At 39.6% G+C, this 16860-nt stretch overlaps 1 protein-coding gene and 1 non-coding gene across 2 annotated transcripts; both read left to right on the top strand.

The window, feature by feature from the left end:
* Position 1: 1 nt before the first annotated feature.
* cldnd1a (claudin domain containing 1a) lies at positions 2-14036 on the top strand. The gene is made up of 5 exons (XM_036583207.1): positions 2-1336; positions 3691-3984; positions 6492-6599; positions 7100-7237; positions 12921-14036. The coding sequence occupies exons 2-5, from the start codon at positions 3693-3695 to the stop codon at positions 13139-13141; spliced, it is 759 nt and encodes a 252-aa protein (XP_036439100.1). The 5' UTR covers positions 2-1336; positions 3691-3692; the 3' UTR covers positions 13142-14036.
* On the top strand, positions 432-522 carry trnar-ucu. Its single transcript is given in 2 exon segments — positions 432-468; positions 487-522. It is a non-coding gene; the product is annotated as a tRNA-Arg (tRNA).
* Positions 14037-16860: the final 2824 nt, after the last annotated feature.

Below are 16860 nucleotides of genomic sequence, written 5' to 3'. Positions count from 1 at the left end.
AGGCTAACTAGAGTTCTGGACAGCTAATGACTGATGACTGTTGTTAGCCTGTAGTTGACACGGATATGATGATGTTTTGACCATAAAAAGATACAGATTCGACTTGTTATGTGTCTAATAAAAAACTGAGGTAGATAAATATCCCAACTGTACCCGAAAACCTGTTGCAGGGTGTAAGTTAGAGAACAATTTCGTTGTTGTTGTATCCGTTAGCCAGCTAGCTAGTCATTTAGCTAACGCTAGCTACTGATTACCACTCAGCCGTTATTGATTATGTCAGAATAATGTGGAATTTCTCTTTATTGTTTCCGCGTTTTAAATGCATCAGGGGACCCGAATTCATCCAAATACCCATCAAAACAACAGAGTTTTGGGTCGTTAGCCCTATATTGTGCTAATAAAAGGCCCGGATGGAGCCGTGTGCAACAGGTGGCTCCGTGGCGCAATGGATAGCGCATTGGACTTCTAGGCAACACTAGTGAAGTGATTCAAAGGTTGTGGGTTCGAGTCCCACCGGAGTCGCATTTTTAAAAAAATATGTATTTTTTAATATTTTGTTTTTGTCAATAAAATACCGAGTTTTCATGCACGCGATTACTGGCAAAAAAAAAATGTGGCTGAAATGATTTAGAAGTGTACTTGTAACAGTTACTGCAACATCTCTTTTTGCGCTAAAAATCTTTTATGTAGCTAAAGAACATTCATTTGTGATATTCACCCATTTCAGAAACCACGTTTACCCAGATGAATCGTTCAGTATTGATCTACACTGACCAAGAATCTAAGGGTCTTAACCCATTTTCTAAATGAAAAGACACCAACCCTCGTCATCTCCTAAAGACTACATTACCCAGCATCCGTCGCTGTTTCCTGCTGACCGGAGGAGGAAAGCACATGGATTTATTTACAAAACCTCAAACAAAATCGTTTTCGGCTCCACAAAAAACAACGTTATATGCTAATGTAGGACGTTTAATGTCTTTTCAGCCTGCAGAGGAGCTCGTATTCAGCTTTAGACGGCGGTGTGAAGGCGTCTAGCTCTCATTAATCGTGTTTTTGTCCGTGTTTTGAGAGGTATCTCCGCGCAGCAGGGAGCAGATGGAGGGCGACAGATGGGCTTCAACACGCCCGAGAAAGTAGGACACGCCCGGCTGGATTAATCCCAGGATGGCCGGTGGCACCGCGGAGCACTGAACTCAACTCTATCCAGTCTCCTCACCCTGGTTCCATTCTGCTGTGCTACTGACTTTAATCAGGAGGTGCATTCACAAAGCAGGATCTCCCAGCCAGCCAAAGAACTTCATCCAAAAGTCAGAAGTATCCAACAGGAGGAGAGGTGAGAAACACTTCTGCCATGGAAATACCTACCTGGTGTGCGTTTGTGATGCATGTGTGTATTGGTAAGCTACGCTCTTTAAAAAGATGGTTCTTCAAGGGTTCTTTAGTAAAGACACTGGTTCTATTTAGAACCTTTTTGAAAATTGTTATATATATATATATATATATATATATATATATATATATATATATATATATATACAGCCCCAAAAAGGGTACTTTTATTGTTACAAGCTTGACATTGTAGCAATAAAAGAACCATTTTTGGTGCTATCTAGAACCATTTCAAAAAAGGTTCTATACAGCACCACATTCAACGCAGTTCTCCATCAATCTAAGGAGAACCATTTCACCATGCAAAGAACCATTTAGGCAGGAAATCTTTCTATATAGAACTCATGGTTCTAAACAGAGCCACTGCCTTTACTAAACAACCCTTTGAAGAACTTTTAGCTTTAGAGGGGAACTCTACAGATTTAGTCAACAGTTCTGCATAATCAAATGGTTAAGATGTAAACAAGGTCATTCAGGGTGGTTTGGTGTGAAATGCGCCGTTCTAGATGAACTCAGAGTCAGAACTGTCCACAGTGGTGGAATGGTGGTCCATTCATGGTGGAGGGGTACAAGTAGGGTGTTGTGAAGCAAAATAGTGCCCTAATTTTTGAGATTTTCCACTATTTCATCATCATCAACACATACAATCAGAAGACACATATAGGTTCAGTGGTGGTTTTGGATAGTAAATAAAGCGTCTATATTTGTGTTGTAGTCAAGGTGACCCCTGGTTCCTATCAGCACCACTGTAAAGAAAACGGAGTCTCTACAATGAACTATTTCACATCACACCCCTCTGAATGCCTGTTTACATCTCAACCACTGAATTATAATAAACAGTAAAAATCAGTGGAATTCCTCTTTAATCTGCCCTGCAATTTTCATCCAAACCCGCATACAGTCCGAGAAGTTTCTGTCTGAGCCCAGTCTGACCCACATCACCAAGTTGTCTTGAGTCTGAAAGTGACCCAAGCTCAAGAAAATTCCATCCAAACTTACCTGAACCGGACAAATTGTTCTGCCTTACCACAGTGTCCTGCCATAGCACATGTATAGGTAGCTCCCTACATAAATCTGTAAGTAGGGTATTTTAATAGCCCAAATCACCTTATCAGAGGGTAAGTAATAGCACAGAGCTGTGTCTGTGTAGTGCAGTTGAAGTAAGGCTGAAGCAAGGTTGAAAACACAATGAAACGTTAGAAAAGGCATCATACTATAGTGATATGCCCATGTGCAGTGGGGCCCGATGGATAGGACAAACTGTTAGAATACCAGCGCCACTTTATTTACCACACAGCAAATTTAGTCATTGTCACAGATAAAAAAGTAAATAATAAAACATAATAAAATAGTCTTAGCTTTTATAGCTTAAATAGCTTTTCAAAATTCACTTAAATTTAGCTTTAGCCAATTTATTCATGGTTTGGAAAACCTTTCTATAATGTGCTGTTCTCACACTGTGCATTGATATAGCAAACTCTGCTGAATTGATTCGCTGTTTTATTTCTCTCGCAGCCATTTTCTCATGAGTGTGAGCCTCGGTGCTAAATTCTGTCAACAGCATGAGTGGGTGACTCCAGCATGCCACATTAAAAAGAGGAAGAAAAATGTAAGAATAAAGTAAGAAGAAAATGCTGATAATGAGGCATAAAACAGGGCAAACCATGCTAAAATGTGTCTATTTAGCTGAAAGGAAAAATTTTGCTTTATATATATATATATATATATATATATATATACACACACATACATACATACATGCATGTGTGCACACACACATATACAAAGCTGCAAAAGTCTTAAGCCGCTACGCACATTATTTAAAACCATGCTGGTAAAATCTCTATATATCATTAGAATATGAACATAAATACAGTAAAAGGCAATGATATATTTTAGTTTAGTTGATAATTTGTGAGCTAGTTTGAAGAAGAATATTTGGTAGATTTTTCCTGGGTGCCTTCAAACATCGCAAGGATTAAATTCCATCACCAGCACACTCATTAGATAAACCAGATATTGGATGAGAACTACATTTATTACTGGGCTGCTATGAAGTGAGGTTTGAAAATGATTGAAAAAAAAATGACATGCATACAATTACCACTTACTGTATTAATGTTATTTGCAGGTATGGTAAAATAAACATGTTGTTCTGAGCAAAAAAAGGCTTAATAACCAGAAAACCAGAGAGTTTTTTAGTTTAATTGGTGCCTAAAACCTTTGCACCATACTGCGCCACAGCTGTGATGATAGCTGATCTGCTGATCTGTGCATGTCTGTGATGTGTGTCTGCAGGTATGGTGGATAACCGTTACGCCACAGCTCTGGTGATAGCGTGTGTGCTGAGTGCTCTGGCCACAGTGTATCTGTCGGTGGCGGTGGGCACTCAGCACTGGTACCAGTACAGCAGCCCCCCGGTGTACGGAGAGCACAACGCCTCTGAGCTGCGCTCACTGCGCGATGAGTTCTCAGACGGAGAGTTCGATGAGAAAACGTACAGCGACTCGCTCTTCCGCCTCAATGGAACGGTGGGCCTGTGGTGGAGGTGCCTGCAGGTGCCCACCGACACGCACTGGTACAAAGAACCCGGTGAGATTCAACTCCATTACTTCATTAACGCTACAGGGTTGTTAGGAATCATCACCCTTGATGCCATAAATTGAAATGCTGGAAGCATAAGTAGCCCTAGGAATGGGTGTTTCTAACCATATTTTTTTGCTGTTTGAACATCCATATTTTGAAACCAACAGTTTTTAAATATGGCAGTGAGAAAATATATGATCTACACAGTCATTTTGACAGATTGTAACACACTACAGGAAGCGTAGAGCCAGTATGGCTTCTTTTGTTTCACTTAAGTGGCCAACATGGTGGAAAACTGAATTTTCCTCACGTTTTTGAAATAAGAGTTTGAACAGATACATAAATATTGTTACATTTACAAACTGTGCCCTTCACTACCAAGTCCATACACTCCATATATGGTAGTTCTGTTTTTGAATTTATTTTTTCTGTGATGTCACAACATATTTAACTTGTACCTACACTTTCAGCCTCTAGCACAGGGATGGGCACGACGTGGCTTTTTACAGCCCTGTAGCGGCTCCACGGCAGAATTAGATTTTTAGGTAAAATTAAAGTGATCCTTTGTAGTAAAATAAAGCTCTGCTGATCGTTCAACACAGTTTTAATAATAAAGGGTCTTAAACTCTGGAGTTAATGTTTAACTGCTTATTCACCCTTTAAAAATGTAGATTGGTGCACAGACTGATACCAGTCACCGATAACAGTCTCGCCCAGATAGCAGCTAACGAAAAGGCAAAGAGAAAGATTGAAGATGAACATCGATAATTTGGGAACAACTTGACTTATTTGCATTTATAAGCACCCCAGCTGGTTTCCTGATACGTTTAATCTGCAACGAGAAACCGTCAAACACTGAAGTCAGTTTCTCTTTCAGATTGTCCCGTTCCATCTTAAATGGTGCAGCAGTAACATTCCTTTTGAGGTTTGAACAAGTTTGAACAAGAAGCTGGTGAATGAGAAGCGACTTCACATTTTACAAGAAACTGTTCAACTTATCTCTCTCTGTGTTATTAGTGTTTGTAGGCTTGGGTTTACATGATATATCTGACGGGAATCATTAATGTGATATTTAACCTTGTTTAGACATCAAAGCGAGGGATTCTATGAGTGGGTAAATCAAAGTATTCACTAAATAACGTTTGTTTAAAACAAACGACTATATCAGGGGTTCACTGAATTTTTTTTTGTAATATATTGCAAATCACATATGTAGTGGTATAATCACAATGTGGTATTTGCATCCATGTCTTGCAGCCCTAATCTGCGCTGTACATGCACATCTGGATTAAGGTATGCAGTCTGTCCTTGTAAACAACCCGGTCCAGTCTGTGGTTTCAGTATTAACGGTTGAGGTTTGTCCCAGACTGCCAGAAAAGGTTTCATATAGGACAGTCTGTTCACTGCGCTACAGGATGATTTTAATGTCTTTTTTTTTAATTGCAGAAAAGATAGCTTTACGCAGTATGAACGAAATACTGCTATTGCAGTAGTGTTGCTACATATTGCAAATGTGATGTGTTGTAAAATATGTACAGTCATATGCCACAAATTTTGAACATCCCAAGGCAAATCTCATGTATTGTTGATTTTCCTCTAAATTGAACCGTCTTCAGTATGACATTTTTCTGCAAAACAGATTCTGTTTATTTTGTTTATTTCATTGGGAGAAAAAGAAAACATAAAATATAAAATGTGCCGTAACTTTTGCACAGGCCACATTATATGGTTACCACCCCCCCCATGTTGAATTCAGCAAATAAACAGTAATTATGCATTAAACTGTGCAGAAGCGTATTTTCTGTAGAGGATCTCTCAACTCTTCACTGACCACGGCTGCCCAAACTTTTGCACGTGACTGTATAAAATAGCATTAATAGATCAATACTACGCCTAATGATGAATGCGGTTAATAATAATAATAATTATAAAAAGACAGAAACTCGTCCGGAACTGTGATTGGTCCGAATGATAACAGCACACAGTAAACAAACACTGTGATTGATTTGTGGGCTCATTTGCATATTGTAGCCTTCAGTATTGCAAACAGTATCATGATAATGATTAGCAAATACCACATTGTGTGGATGTATCTGTTGAATTTAAAATAATGTCAGATTAAATTGAAGAAAGTTGAATTTAAAGTCTCAGAAGTGAGTGACTATTTTGCTAAATATTTCCTTACATAAGGGGAAGAATGAACTGATGTTACTGAACTCCTTGTCACTTCAGTGTGAGTGGGTGGTGTAAAACGGCTGTAGGCTAAACAGGATATATGTAAATGTGTTTTCATCTCCCTATAAGGACAACAACTTGAAATCGGGCTTTTTTTGCGGCTTAGTTTCCATATATAGACTGTGTGTTTACATACTTTATCAAACTCTGTATTTAAAATAATCGTATTAGGCAAGGTAATGTGTTTTGTCTGATTTAGTGGTCATTTAGGCAGTGATAGTATTTCTACAGTAACAGTCTTCTCTCTGCTTAACCCACCACGTTTTTCGTATCTGTAGATCCTAAGATGGTGATGGAGTGTGTGAGCTTCACTCTGTCTCAGCAGTTCACACCCAAGTACAAGGAACCAGGCAACCACAACAGCGGAGAGGACATGATACGAACCTGTGAGAAACACAAACACACACACAGCTCTTTAGATTATCAGCTGTCACAAATCATTTGCTGTTACAGCAAACAGACTGAGTATTTAAACAACCTGTTTAATTGTAAGGAATAAAGAGAGGGTGGTTGGTCATATGAATGGTCATATAGACATGAATTTTGGATGCTTTTGGTACATTAAAGCCACACAAATGGACCTCAGGGGGAAAAAAATAAAACCTAAGGAATATGTAGGATAATACGTGTGTGGATTGATCTAATATAGAAATGCTACCCCACACACTTGTTAAATGCCTCCAAAATAGATTCATTCAACATTTCACCAAATTATTTGGGGCCGTTAAGCATTTGCATGACTATATTGGTTTTTCTTACCCTGCACTCTGTCATAGGTTGCTAACATATTCACCCTATATGAATTGATCAGATTGTTATTGAAAAGGTTCCAGAGTAGATTCTGAGTTGGGATGTGAAAGATAACCTCCTCTCCCTCTTTCTGTAGACCTGTGGCGGTGTCAGTTCCTCCTGCCGCTTGTCGCTCTAGGGTTGGTGGTGCTGGGAGGGCTGGTGGGTTTCTGTGCATGTGTATGTCGCAGTCTCAGCCCCACCCTCGGTATTGGACTGCTCCACCTCCTTGCAGGTCAGTGGCCTCAAATACTGTCTCCAAAAGACTCCAGCATTCTCTTCAAAAGACCACAATTTTCCACCCAACCATCGTTCTTTGTCACACACCGTCATTCTACACACCAACTCCATCAAATACCATCATTCAAATACCCAGTTCTCTATCAAGCATCATCATTTTACAAAAAGCAGCAGCATTGTTCATCAGAAACCATCTTTTTTTACCTGAACATCAGCTTTTTCCGTCTAACACCATCATTCTCCCCCCAAATACAATAATTCTCCATTAAAAACCAATACTCTCCATCAAATACCAAACATTCTTCATTAAAAACCCAATATTCTCCATCAAATACCCAACATTCTTCATTAAAAACCCAATATTCTCCATCAAATACCCAACATTCTTCATTAAAAACCCAGTATTCTCTATCAAGTATACAACATTCTCCATCAAGCATTACCCTTCTACATCAAACAACCACCGTTCTTCATTAAACCCAGCAATAGTCTGTCAAACACCGCCATTCTCCACAAACACCATGCACTCGCCATTGCGATGGTAGTCGGTTCTATGTTTACATCACTTTTGTGCTATTTCAAAACTGTAAACAAATCTGTAAAAACTGTAAACACACCTTATATCTGAGAGTAACCGTATCTCATATCTGAGAGTGTAAAGTCAAGTCACTGGTTTTGGAGTGACAGCTGAAATCAGACGTTCTGTGGTTTGTGCAGCTGTTAGCCGTTGTTGTGCAGCTGTCCTGTGTAGTTTTTCTTCTGTATTTCCAAGTCCTGATATAGCAGCACAGCAGATGGAAAAAGAAACCGTTACTGATCTTTCGAGTCAGCACCGGCCAGTATGTTTTGTAGACCTATATACGCTGTGTAGATCATAGGTAAAGCAAAATGACTTGATCAGTCCGTCATATGGCAGCAGTGAAGACTCTTAGGAGCCATTTATTTACATATGGATTTGTGCTTTATTGTTTAACAGTTACCATGAAAGGTGATCCATTAGGCCAGTATACAAAGGATAAAGTAAAAAAAACGAAAGCGTGGACGAAAACGCTGAATATTTTGAAGAGCTTTCATTGTGCTGCATGCCGTTGCCATGGTGACCTGTATGGGGGTTCAGGTTCACTCCTTTTAGCTGAGGTTCATTACCATGTGCGCTGCAGTGCAGTAAAACAAAATAAATGAATTTTCTGGCACAGTTCAGCCATAAGTATCACCACGAGATCAGTGTAGAATAACAGAGACTCTCAAATATCATTATCCTCTGTAAGGCTGTAGTCAGGGCAGGTATTGACCTGTGCAGCATGGCCACTTAATTTCAGAGGTTAATGGTAGTCTCTTGATGATTGGTCAGGGTAGTAGGAGAGGGAAAGAAAACGTGCTAAGATATTATTTTACAGTTTTATATATTTTTTCTCTGCTTCTGGAACACAGTAACAATTTCAGTTTCTGTTCTGTGTAAATATTTAGCCATATAAGCACACATTTATAAACCCATAGTGTTGATTAGGTCTCTGTCTATCTGACTGCTGTGGTGTTTATATGATAATAATAGCCCTGATCTACTGTGAGCAGTTCACTTTAATACTACAGAGTATTGGAAAACTCCTTCTTCAAACCCTCAGTCAGTCTTCCAAGATCTAGGCTGCTGATTGGCTGACTAGATTACATTCCATATGCATGTTATTAATATCAGTGCTTTTTGATTAGCCTGTTACCCTTTGCAGTCAGTAAAGACACCCACTTCCTGCCACTCACACCTAGTTAGTATCTAAGCCATGCCTACTTTCAGTTCGCAGTTTAAAAGAAAGTTTCCAAAAAAATATTGTTTAGGAATCTGTATCGAAGTCAGTGTATTGGTATTGGTATCCAGCTTTACTGAGCACATATCAGGATGAATGTCAAGTCAAGTCAAATTTATTTATGTAGCGCCTTTTACAACAGATGTTGTCACAAAGCAGCTTTACAAAGAATCCGGGTCATAGTTATAAGAGGGTCATAGTTAGGAAAATAAATTAACCAGAGGCTCGACTAAACAGGTTAGTTTTTAGCCTAGACTTAAAGACTGAGTCTGTGTCTGAGTCCCGAACACAGACTGGTAGGTTATTCCAAAGCTGGGGGCTTTGTATGAAAAGGCTCCTCCCCCTGACATAACTTTATTTATTCTGGGTACTAATAATGAGCAGCACCTTGTGATCTAAGTGGGCGTGTCGGTTGATAATAGGAGATAAGGTCACTGAGGTACTGAGGAGCAAGGCCATTCAAAGCTTTATACGTCAGTAGAAGAAATTTGTACTCAATGCGGAATTTAACTGGCAACCAATGTAAGGTACACAAAATTGGGCTAATGTGGTCAAATTTCCTGGTTTTGCTGAGAACTCTGGCTGCAGCGTTCTGGACTAACTGAAGCTTGTCACAGTTTTTGCTGGAACAACCAGAAAGCAGAGCGTTACAGTAATCTAACCTGGACGTGAAAAAGGCGTGAACTAACGTTTCTGCATCCTGTAGCGACAGTGCATTTCTTAATTTAGCGATGTTACGCAGGTGGAGGAAAGCTATTCTGGTAATATTGGTAATATGCTCATCGAAGGCCAGACTGGGATCAATCGTGACACCAAGGCTTTTTACAGATGTGCCTGGTGCAACTGAGAAACTATCGAGATTAAGAGTAAACGTAGGCAGATTATCCCTAGCAGCTTTTGGACCAAGAAGAAGAACTTCTGTTTTGTCCGAATTTAGTAAGAGGAAGTTACTTGACATCCATTCTTTTTTGTCTTTGACACAGTCCTCTATCTTATTAAGTTCAATTTTGTCCTCTGATTTAGCTGAAATATACAGTTGTGTATCATCGGCATAGCAGTGGAAACTGATGCCATGTTTTCTAATGATGGTACCTAGTGGTAGCATATATAAGGTAAATAAAATGGGTCCTAAGACAGAGCCCTGTGGGACACCATACTTTACTCTTGTGAGAGCTGATGGTTCACCATTTACATTAACAAACTCAAAGCGATCACTAAGGCAAGATTTGAACCACGAAAGAGCTTTACCTGTCACTCCTACTAGTTTCTCAAGCCTGTCTAATAGAATGGAATGGTCTATTGTGTCAAAAGCTGCACTAAGATCGAGTAAAACCAGTAAGGATATGTTTCTTTTGTCAGCGGATAATAAAAGATAATTTACAATTTTCACTAACGCTGTTTCGGCACTATGGTGAGGCCTGAAGCCAGACTGAAATTTTTCATATATATTACTCCTATGCAGATGGGAACATAATTGTTTTGCCACGGCTTTCTCTAAAATTTTTGATAAAAAGATTTGAAATAGGTCTATAGTTTGATAGCTCAGAGGGGTCAAGTCTAGGTTTCTTTATTAGGGGTTTAATTACACCTAATTAAAGAGATTTTGGAACATACCCGAGGCTGAGAGAATGTTAGTGCTCTTGCCATCTGTTCTTTACAGCTATAACACAATACGTAACTTTTGTGAGGTGTTCTGTTTGTTTCCAAATTTTACAAGTGCCAAAGCATGTTAATGGTGATTTAACGGACAAAAAGGTTCAGTTCAGGTTTGTGGCTCGTGCTGTTGCTGCAAAAAAATTTGATAGTAAGAATGAAGAATATGAAGCGGATGCTGAATGAGAGTTCTCTCCTGTGTGAGTGCTGGGCAAGCTGGTTTGAGAACCACAGCATAATGATTATATGACTATAACCACAAATGTATGCAACATGGATGATCTTACTTCACCTGAAAATGTCACTACAGGTACCTCAACCTTACCAGGTTGGTAACTATGTTATGAACTGTGGTAGATTGTGGTTGGAAGTGGTCGCCACAGGAGGGTAGATATATGGGGAGTTGGTGTCAACTGGTGTAGAATATAATAGCACTTTAATTCCTTAACATTCATGCATCCTTGAGCAGGTCCAGACCTGTATAGGCCCTTTTCACATTTCCAGGCTCTTACTTTGATCACTTTCTGTTAGCAGGTAATTCCTGATCTCCAAACAAAAACAGCCATACATGGAATTTCATAAATTTCTGTCCAAGCACAAGTTAAGATCATAATAGATTCCGTCAGTCCGAAGTGTAGACGGTTAAAAATGTAGATGAAGTCCTGGAGTTCATGTCTGCAGCCGTCACATTGCCGAGAGGCTCCTTCAGGTGGATTCGTGCTCAGAGGTGGTGCTGTACGCAGCCGTTTCCTTTGGAATAACTTTCAAAAGCCCAAGATTCGAAAATCTGTTTATTCAAGGGCGTCCACATGCCTCGGAACAGATAGCAACAGCCAGGATGAAGAGGAGAATGTCGGAGAAGGAGAAGTCGGCTTCTCATTCAAATCATACCTTTCCACCTTAAACGATGCAGCACTCACCGTAAGTGCCGTGCAGCACGATTTAAGGGGGAACAGAATAGTTGACTAAGAAACCAACTTCAGCTTCATCAGAAGCTCAAACCTGCAGTTTACTGATATTGCAGAAGCAGCCTGATCTAACAAAGCACTGCAGCCACAGGTTTAAACTCATTTGTTGGTCAGTGTTAGTAGCTCACGTCTTTGATTAGCCAACTCGGTACAGTACCGCTCTCTCAGCTCTCTCTTGGCTCCTGACCGTAATTGTGTCAAACCTGTACTTTGTGAGGTTTGTCGTCCTTTTTAATTGATCTGGACGGTTTGGCCCTCACTGTCACCTCATCATTCACAACATTTGAAACTACATGTACATATAAAAACATTGATATATTTGATATATTAAATATATAGAAATATTAAAACAAGCCAGCAGTTTCCAGTCAGGTTAGTCAGGTTAGCTAAACTAGCTGGCTATGTTAAAGTAACTTTCCTTGAGAGTCAGAAATGTAATTTATGAAGAACAGCCTGTATCCGTTATTCTTCTGGGTGTGTGTTGTGTGTATATTCTTCTATAAATCCGTCTACATCACTGCCTGAGATATGAGGAAGGTCCTTAACACACCTTCTGAAGCACCTTAGTTCCATGTTTAGAGACGACTGTGTGCTTTTATGTGCTTTTCCTCTTAATGGAGTGTGAATAAGCCTTAGCCACACTCACAAAGACATTTTTGTATCTGTCAACAGAACCCCCTGGTACATACTGCTGGTTTGTAGGCATGTTAGCGGGTGAAACCAGTGTTTCTCTTCGAGACTGGAAATCATGTGAGCGGAAAACAAATGCACATAAGCATAAATTTCTGTCAGTTGTTGTTCTTAACAGAGGGAAGCAACAAAGACAAAACTTGCTGTGAGCTGCTCCTGCAGATCTAGATAGATTAGAGCTGGATTGTGCAGCTCTGGATGTGAACTGGGAGCAAATACTTTCAGTGTGCCTGACTGACACCCTTTCTCAGACCATCTCCTATTGACCGACACATGGTGACGCCAGAGTACAGTCTGTCAAAAGTTTAACAATAATTCAGCATAATTTTTATGCATTGCCATGCATTGGTGTTCCTTGCCTTCAATGTGCTGTTCTCATTGAAGTCAATGGCAAAACTGGACTCCATAGCCTTTGTGAACACGACCTTAGCCTGTGGATGTTAATATTTTACTGTTAGGTATTGTTGGGTTTAAGGTCAGTCTTGGCCTTGGCAGAGAATCCTTATTGTTCTATTAAAAAGAAACAGTGCCCTAAAATCACTTGTCTAATTCTCTCCCCCTCTCACAGGTCTGTGTTCGCTGGCCACTGTTTGTTGTTTCCTGGCGGGGATGGACCTACTGCACCGTGTCTCGGTGGTTCCTGACCGTGTGGACGCCACTCTGGGCTGGTCACTCTACCTGGCCCTCATCTCTTCGCCACTACACATGATGGCTGCTGCCCTGCTGGTGTGGGCTGCACGAAGCCACAGCAAGAGTTACTACCGCATGACCGCTTACCGGGTGGCCTAGAGCCTGTCCATCAACCAGTCACACAGCAGGAAATCCAGGCTTAGTGTATCGAGGGTTCATGCATCACCCTGAGCTCTGTTTGCGTATTTCTGTTAGGGCTGCAACTAATAATTAATTCCATCGTCGGATTAGTCTGTCGGCTGTTATTTGATTAATCAGCTGATCTGACTATTCTGCCTTCTGGTCCTCTCTCTTTTCAAGCCCCCTACATTTCCTGTAGTGTATTACAGTCTATCAGAATGACTGTGTGGATCAAATAAACATTATAGAGCATTATAGAACATTTTTTAAATCAAACAGTAGAAAAAAGCTCATATGAACATGATAAATTACGGTTGTTTTTTTTGGCACGTCAGCTTTTTCCATTATCGACTACTAATGAAATGGAACAATTACGTGTTGCAGTCCTAATTTCAGAATAATCCTGGATTTCCTCCGTCTTGCTTTGGAGCTCTTATCTGCGGTTTTAGGGCCCGAAGGTTTTTGCTCCAGTGCTAACGGCTGGGTTTTCTGTACACTGACGCTAAATCAGCAGCCGAAATGTGCTCAGAGGCTAATCTGCTAGCTGTTGTGAGAGTAATTGCCTCCTAGCTGCTTTCCATATTGATGGAGGAGCAGAAAGTCCTTGAATTAGTCAGTCAGTAACATTATAACACTATCTATAAACTCAAAAACCTGATGTTTGGACACTTTCATTGCACAGACCTGCTGCTGCTGCCCATTGTGTTGAATTTGGGCCTTAATGCTTTAACTGCATGGCTTCATCGCTGTACTGTAGTTTCACTCCCTTTATGATTCTACCAGTTTTTTTTTTCCAAAATTCTGCATAATTAAACGGTAAAATGTTAACAGACTCATTCAGAGTGGTTTGGTGTGAAACACTCTGTTCTAGAGAAACTTACTGAGTCAGAACTGTTCACAGGGATTGTGATAGGAACCAGACGTCCACCTCTAAAAGCTCCCTCTCAGAGAGTTATTGCATGAAATTATTCTGAATGCACTGCCTGATGCCTGAGACATTGTTTTATGATAGTGTTGGGAAAATGTTGGCCTAAAAAATCATTTAAAGTATTTTTTTCAGAATTATCACTGTTTCATCATCAACATTGCATATAAAACTCAGAAGACACATGTAGGTTCACTGGTGGTTTTAGATAAATAAGTAAGCAATAAAAGTAAATAAAATGGCTACATTAGTGTTGTAAACATTGTGACCCCTGGTTCCTACTTGGACTATTTCACATCAAACCACTCTGAATAACTTTTGTTTACATCTCATCCACTGAATTATGCAGAAATTATAAAAAAAAAGGTGTAATTCCCCTTTAAAAGAAAAGTTTGATCATTAATGCAGTTGGAAAAATTACATCATGCTAATTAGTGGCTGCCAGCTTCCATTCACTGTTAGCCACATTAGCATGTTTATTCAAGCGTATTCAAGCTAATGATCCACAGATATGATATGATTTCAGATTCATAGTTTACTGTTTAATATTTCGATGTTTTATGTGTTAAAACTGTGTGGGGGTGTTCATAGCTTAAGTCCCGCCTAGCATCTCCACCCACTTTACTCTGATAGGCTGCACTTAAATGCCTAGGTTTGATTGTTGCCAGTGATTTCTGTGAAAAACTGTAAATGTGAGATGCTCTGAAGAGAATGAGGGGTGTAATGGACATACAGCTTTACATTTCCAGCCACCATTTCACACATTTTTGCAGTTTTTTAGTAGTGTATCAAGAGCATCGCCCCTTAGACATGGCTCAAAGTGAACTGCAGCTAAGGCGTAGGCTGGCTTTACATGGTGGAACATACATGCAACTTTAGTTGCTTGACGCCTGCATGAAGCAAAATTGCACTTGAGTTGTGCAACGTAAAGCATGCTGCTACTCATTTGAAACTCTGCTGCAACTGTTGCAGCATCTTGATTTCAAGAAACGAGTTTCATGGACCAGCCAATCAAAATGCTGATAACGCTCAACGTGATCACAATAAACAACTTTATATCAAATGATAAACGAAAAATATGAGCTGCTAATTTAACTTTGTAGTGGAGTGACGTTGTGTAACTGTCGAGTTGCAGGCACCTCACAACATACAACTAGTCGCATGAAAGCTTCACAGTGTAAAGCCAGCCTTGCTGACGTAAACAATGCGACACATTTTGCTTGCATTTAAAAACACTAAATTGAAATGTACATAACATTTCATTACAAACTCTGCAGCACACCCTTGCAGCTGTTTCCACTATTTTTGAAATGGTTTTGACTTAACAGGACTTGAGATGTTTTCACTCGCCAAGATATACTTATCTCTGGTTGCCAGGCATTTGTTCAGTGGACTGTGAAGCACTGAGCGTGTTTTATTTATCGCCACAATGTACTAAAGGAGCACAAACTGAGATTAGCACAAAGTGAAGGACAAATTCAGACACGCCATCCAGCACTGCTTTCATTGTTGTTGTTATGGTGCATTTTTATTATGATTTATTTGTTTATTATCGCTTTTGTCTTGTATTAGCATTAGGCACATTAACAGTTTCAGTTATGTCATAGTAACATCGTTTTTTTTTTAAGAATACAATGCCAGTAATGCTTAAACTTTTATTTATTCATTTATACTGTATTTCTTTTTTTGGTATTTATTCCCTTATTTATATAATCATATTTATTTACTCGTTTTTTGTACTTATACTGTTGTCTGCTTTTTGTTGGTTACATATTCATGTGTTTTAAACATTTGGCTTTTAACACCAAATAATGTCGTCATACGTAGCAATACTCCACACATTTGGTGTTGCATTAGGTTGACAATCAGTGAGGATGGTGTTGATACAGGCTGGTTAAAAAGGAGCTAAAAGCTAAAATTCCTGTGTGTGGTAAATGTGGTTAATGCAGCATTTTGAATGTACGGCGTTAATATGCAAAGCGATGTCTTTTTTCCCTTCGTGAGCTTTTTCCCTGAGTTTTGGATCCAGCTTATATAGCTGTGCTGTTGCCTGAACCTGCATTTGTATCAAGTGGTGAGAAAAAAAAAGTATTTTAACTTCAGTAAAATTACTTTTTTTATTCAAAGTCTGTCGTGTTGATGTTCTTTGCAAACAGAACATGCTGAATAAGTTCATGTTCAGTCTTTTACACAGATTTCTAGTTAGGGAGATTAGACACTAGAGGGCGCTCATGGGTCTAAAAATGAATGGGGGCCTCTGGAGGTTTTGCACAAACGTGATTTGTAAATATTTAATCATTTTTGCTGATTAAATTCTATTACTTTTCTCAACACAGATATAGTCTGAATTGTTTCACCACAGCTGTGATTCTCAGTTTCATCAGACCACTGTAGTGGTGTGGTCATTTTGTAGTCGGCGTCATGCTCTGTCATGTCCTGTGATGGTCAAAAATGTCCCAAAGCTGATATGTTTTGTCCTGTGAACATTCCTCTCTCGAATAGCAGTGGATCCTCTGAATTATGAGGTTGTTAAAGAGTCAGACTATGAACATTGCTACAGGTGAGCTGATGCTACTGCACAGAATTGACGTCTTTAGACTGGCAGCCTCCTTAAGCACGCTTTGCCAGTGTGGTAGCGTATTTCCATGTACAGACTGATGAAAAGAAGTCAGAGCAAAAGAAACAGGTTTCCCTGTTAAGGTACGATGCAGATCTCCATTCTTCATCTGAAATTCACTGAAAAACAAAGGATCTTTCTGTTTTCTCCTTGTGT

Source organism: Colossoma macropomum, unplaced genomic scaffold, assembly GCF_904425465.1.
Source record: "Colossoma macropomum unplaced genomic scaffold, Colossoma_macropomum, whole genome shotgun sequence".
NCBI classification, from domain to species: domain Eukaryota; kingdom Metazoa; phylum Chordata; class Actinopteri; order Characiformes; family Serrasalmidae; genus Colossoma; species Colossoma macropomum.
This window is presented reverse-complemented; position numbering and strand designations above follow the sequence as displayed.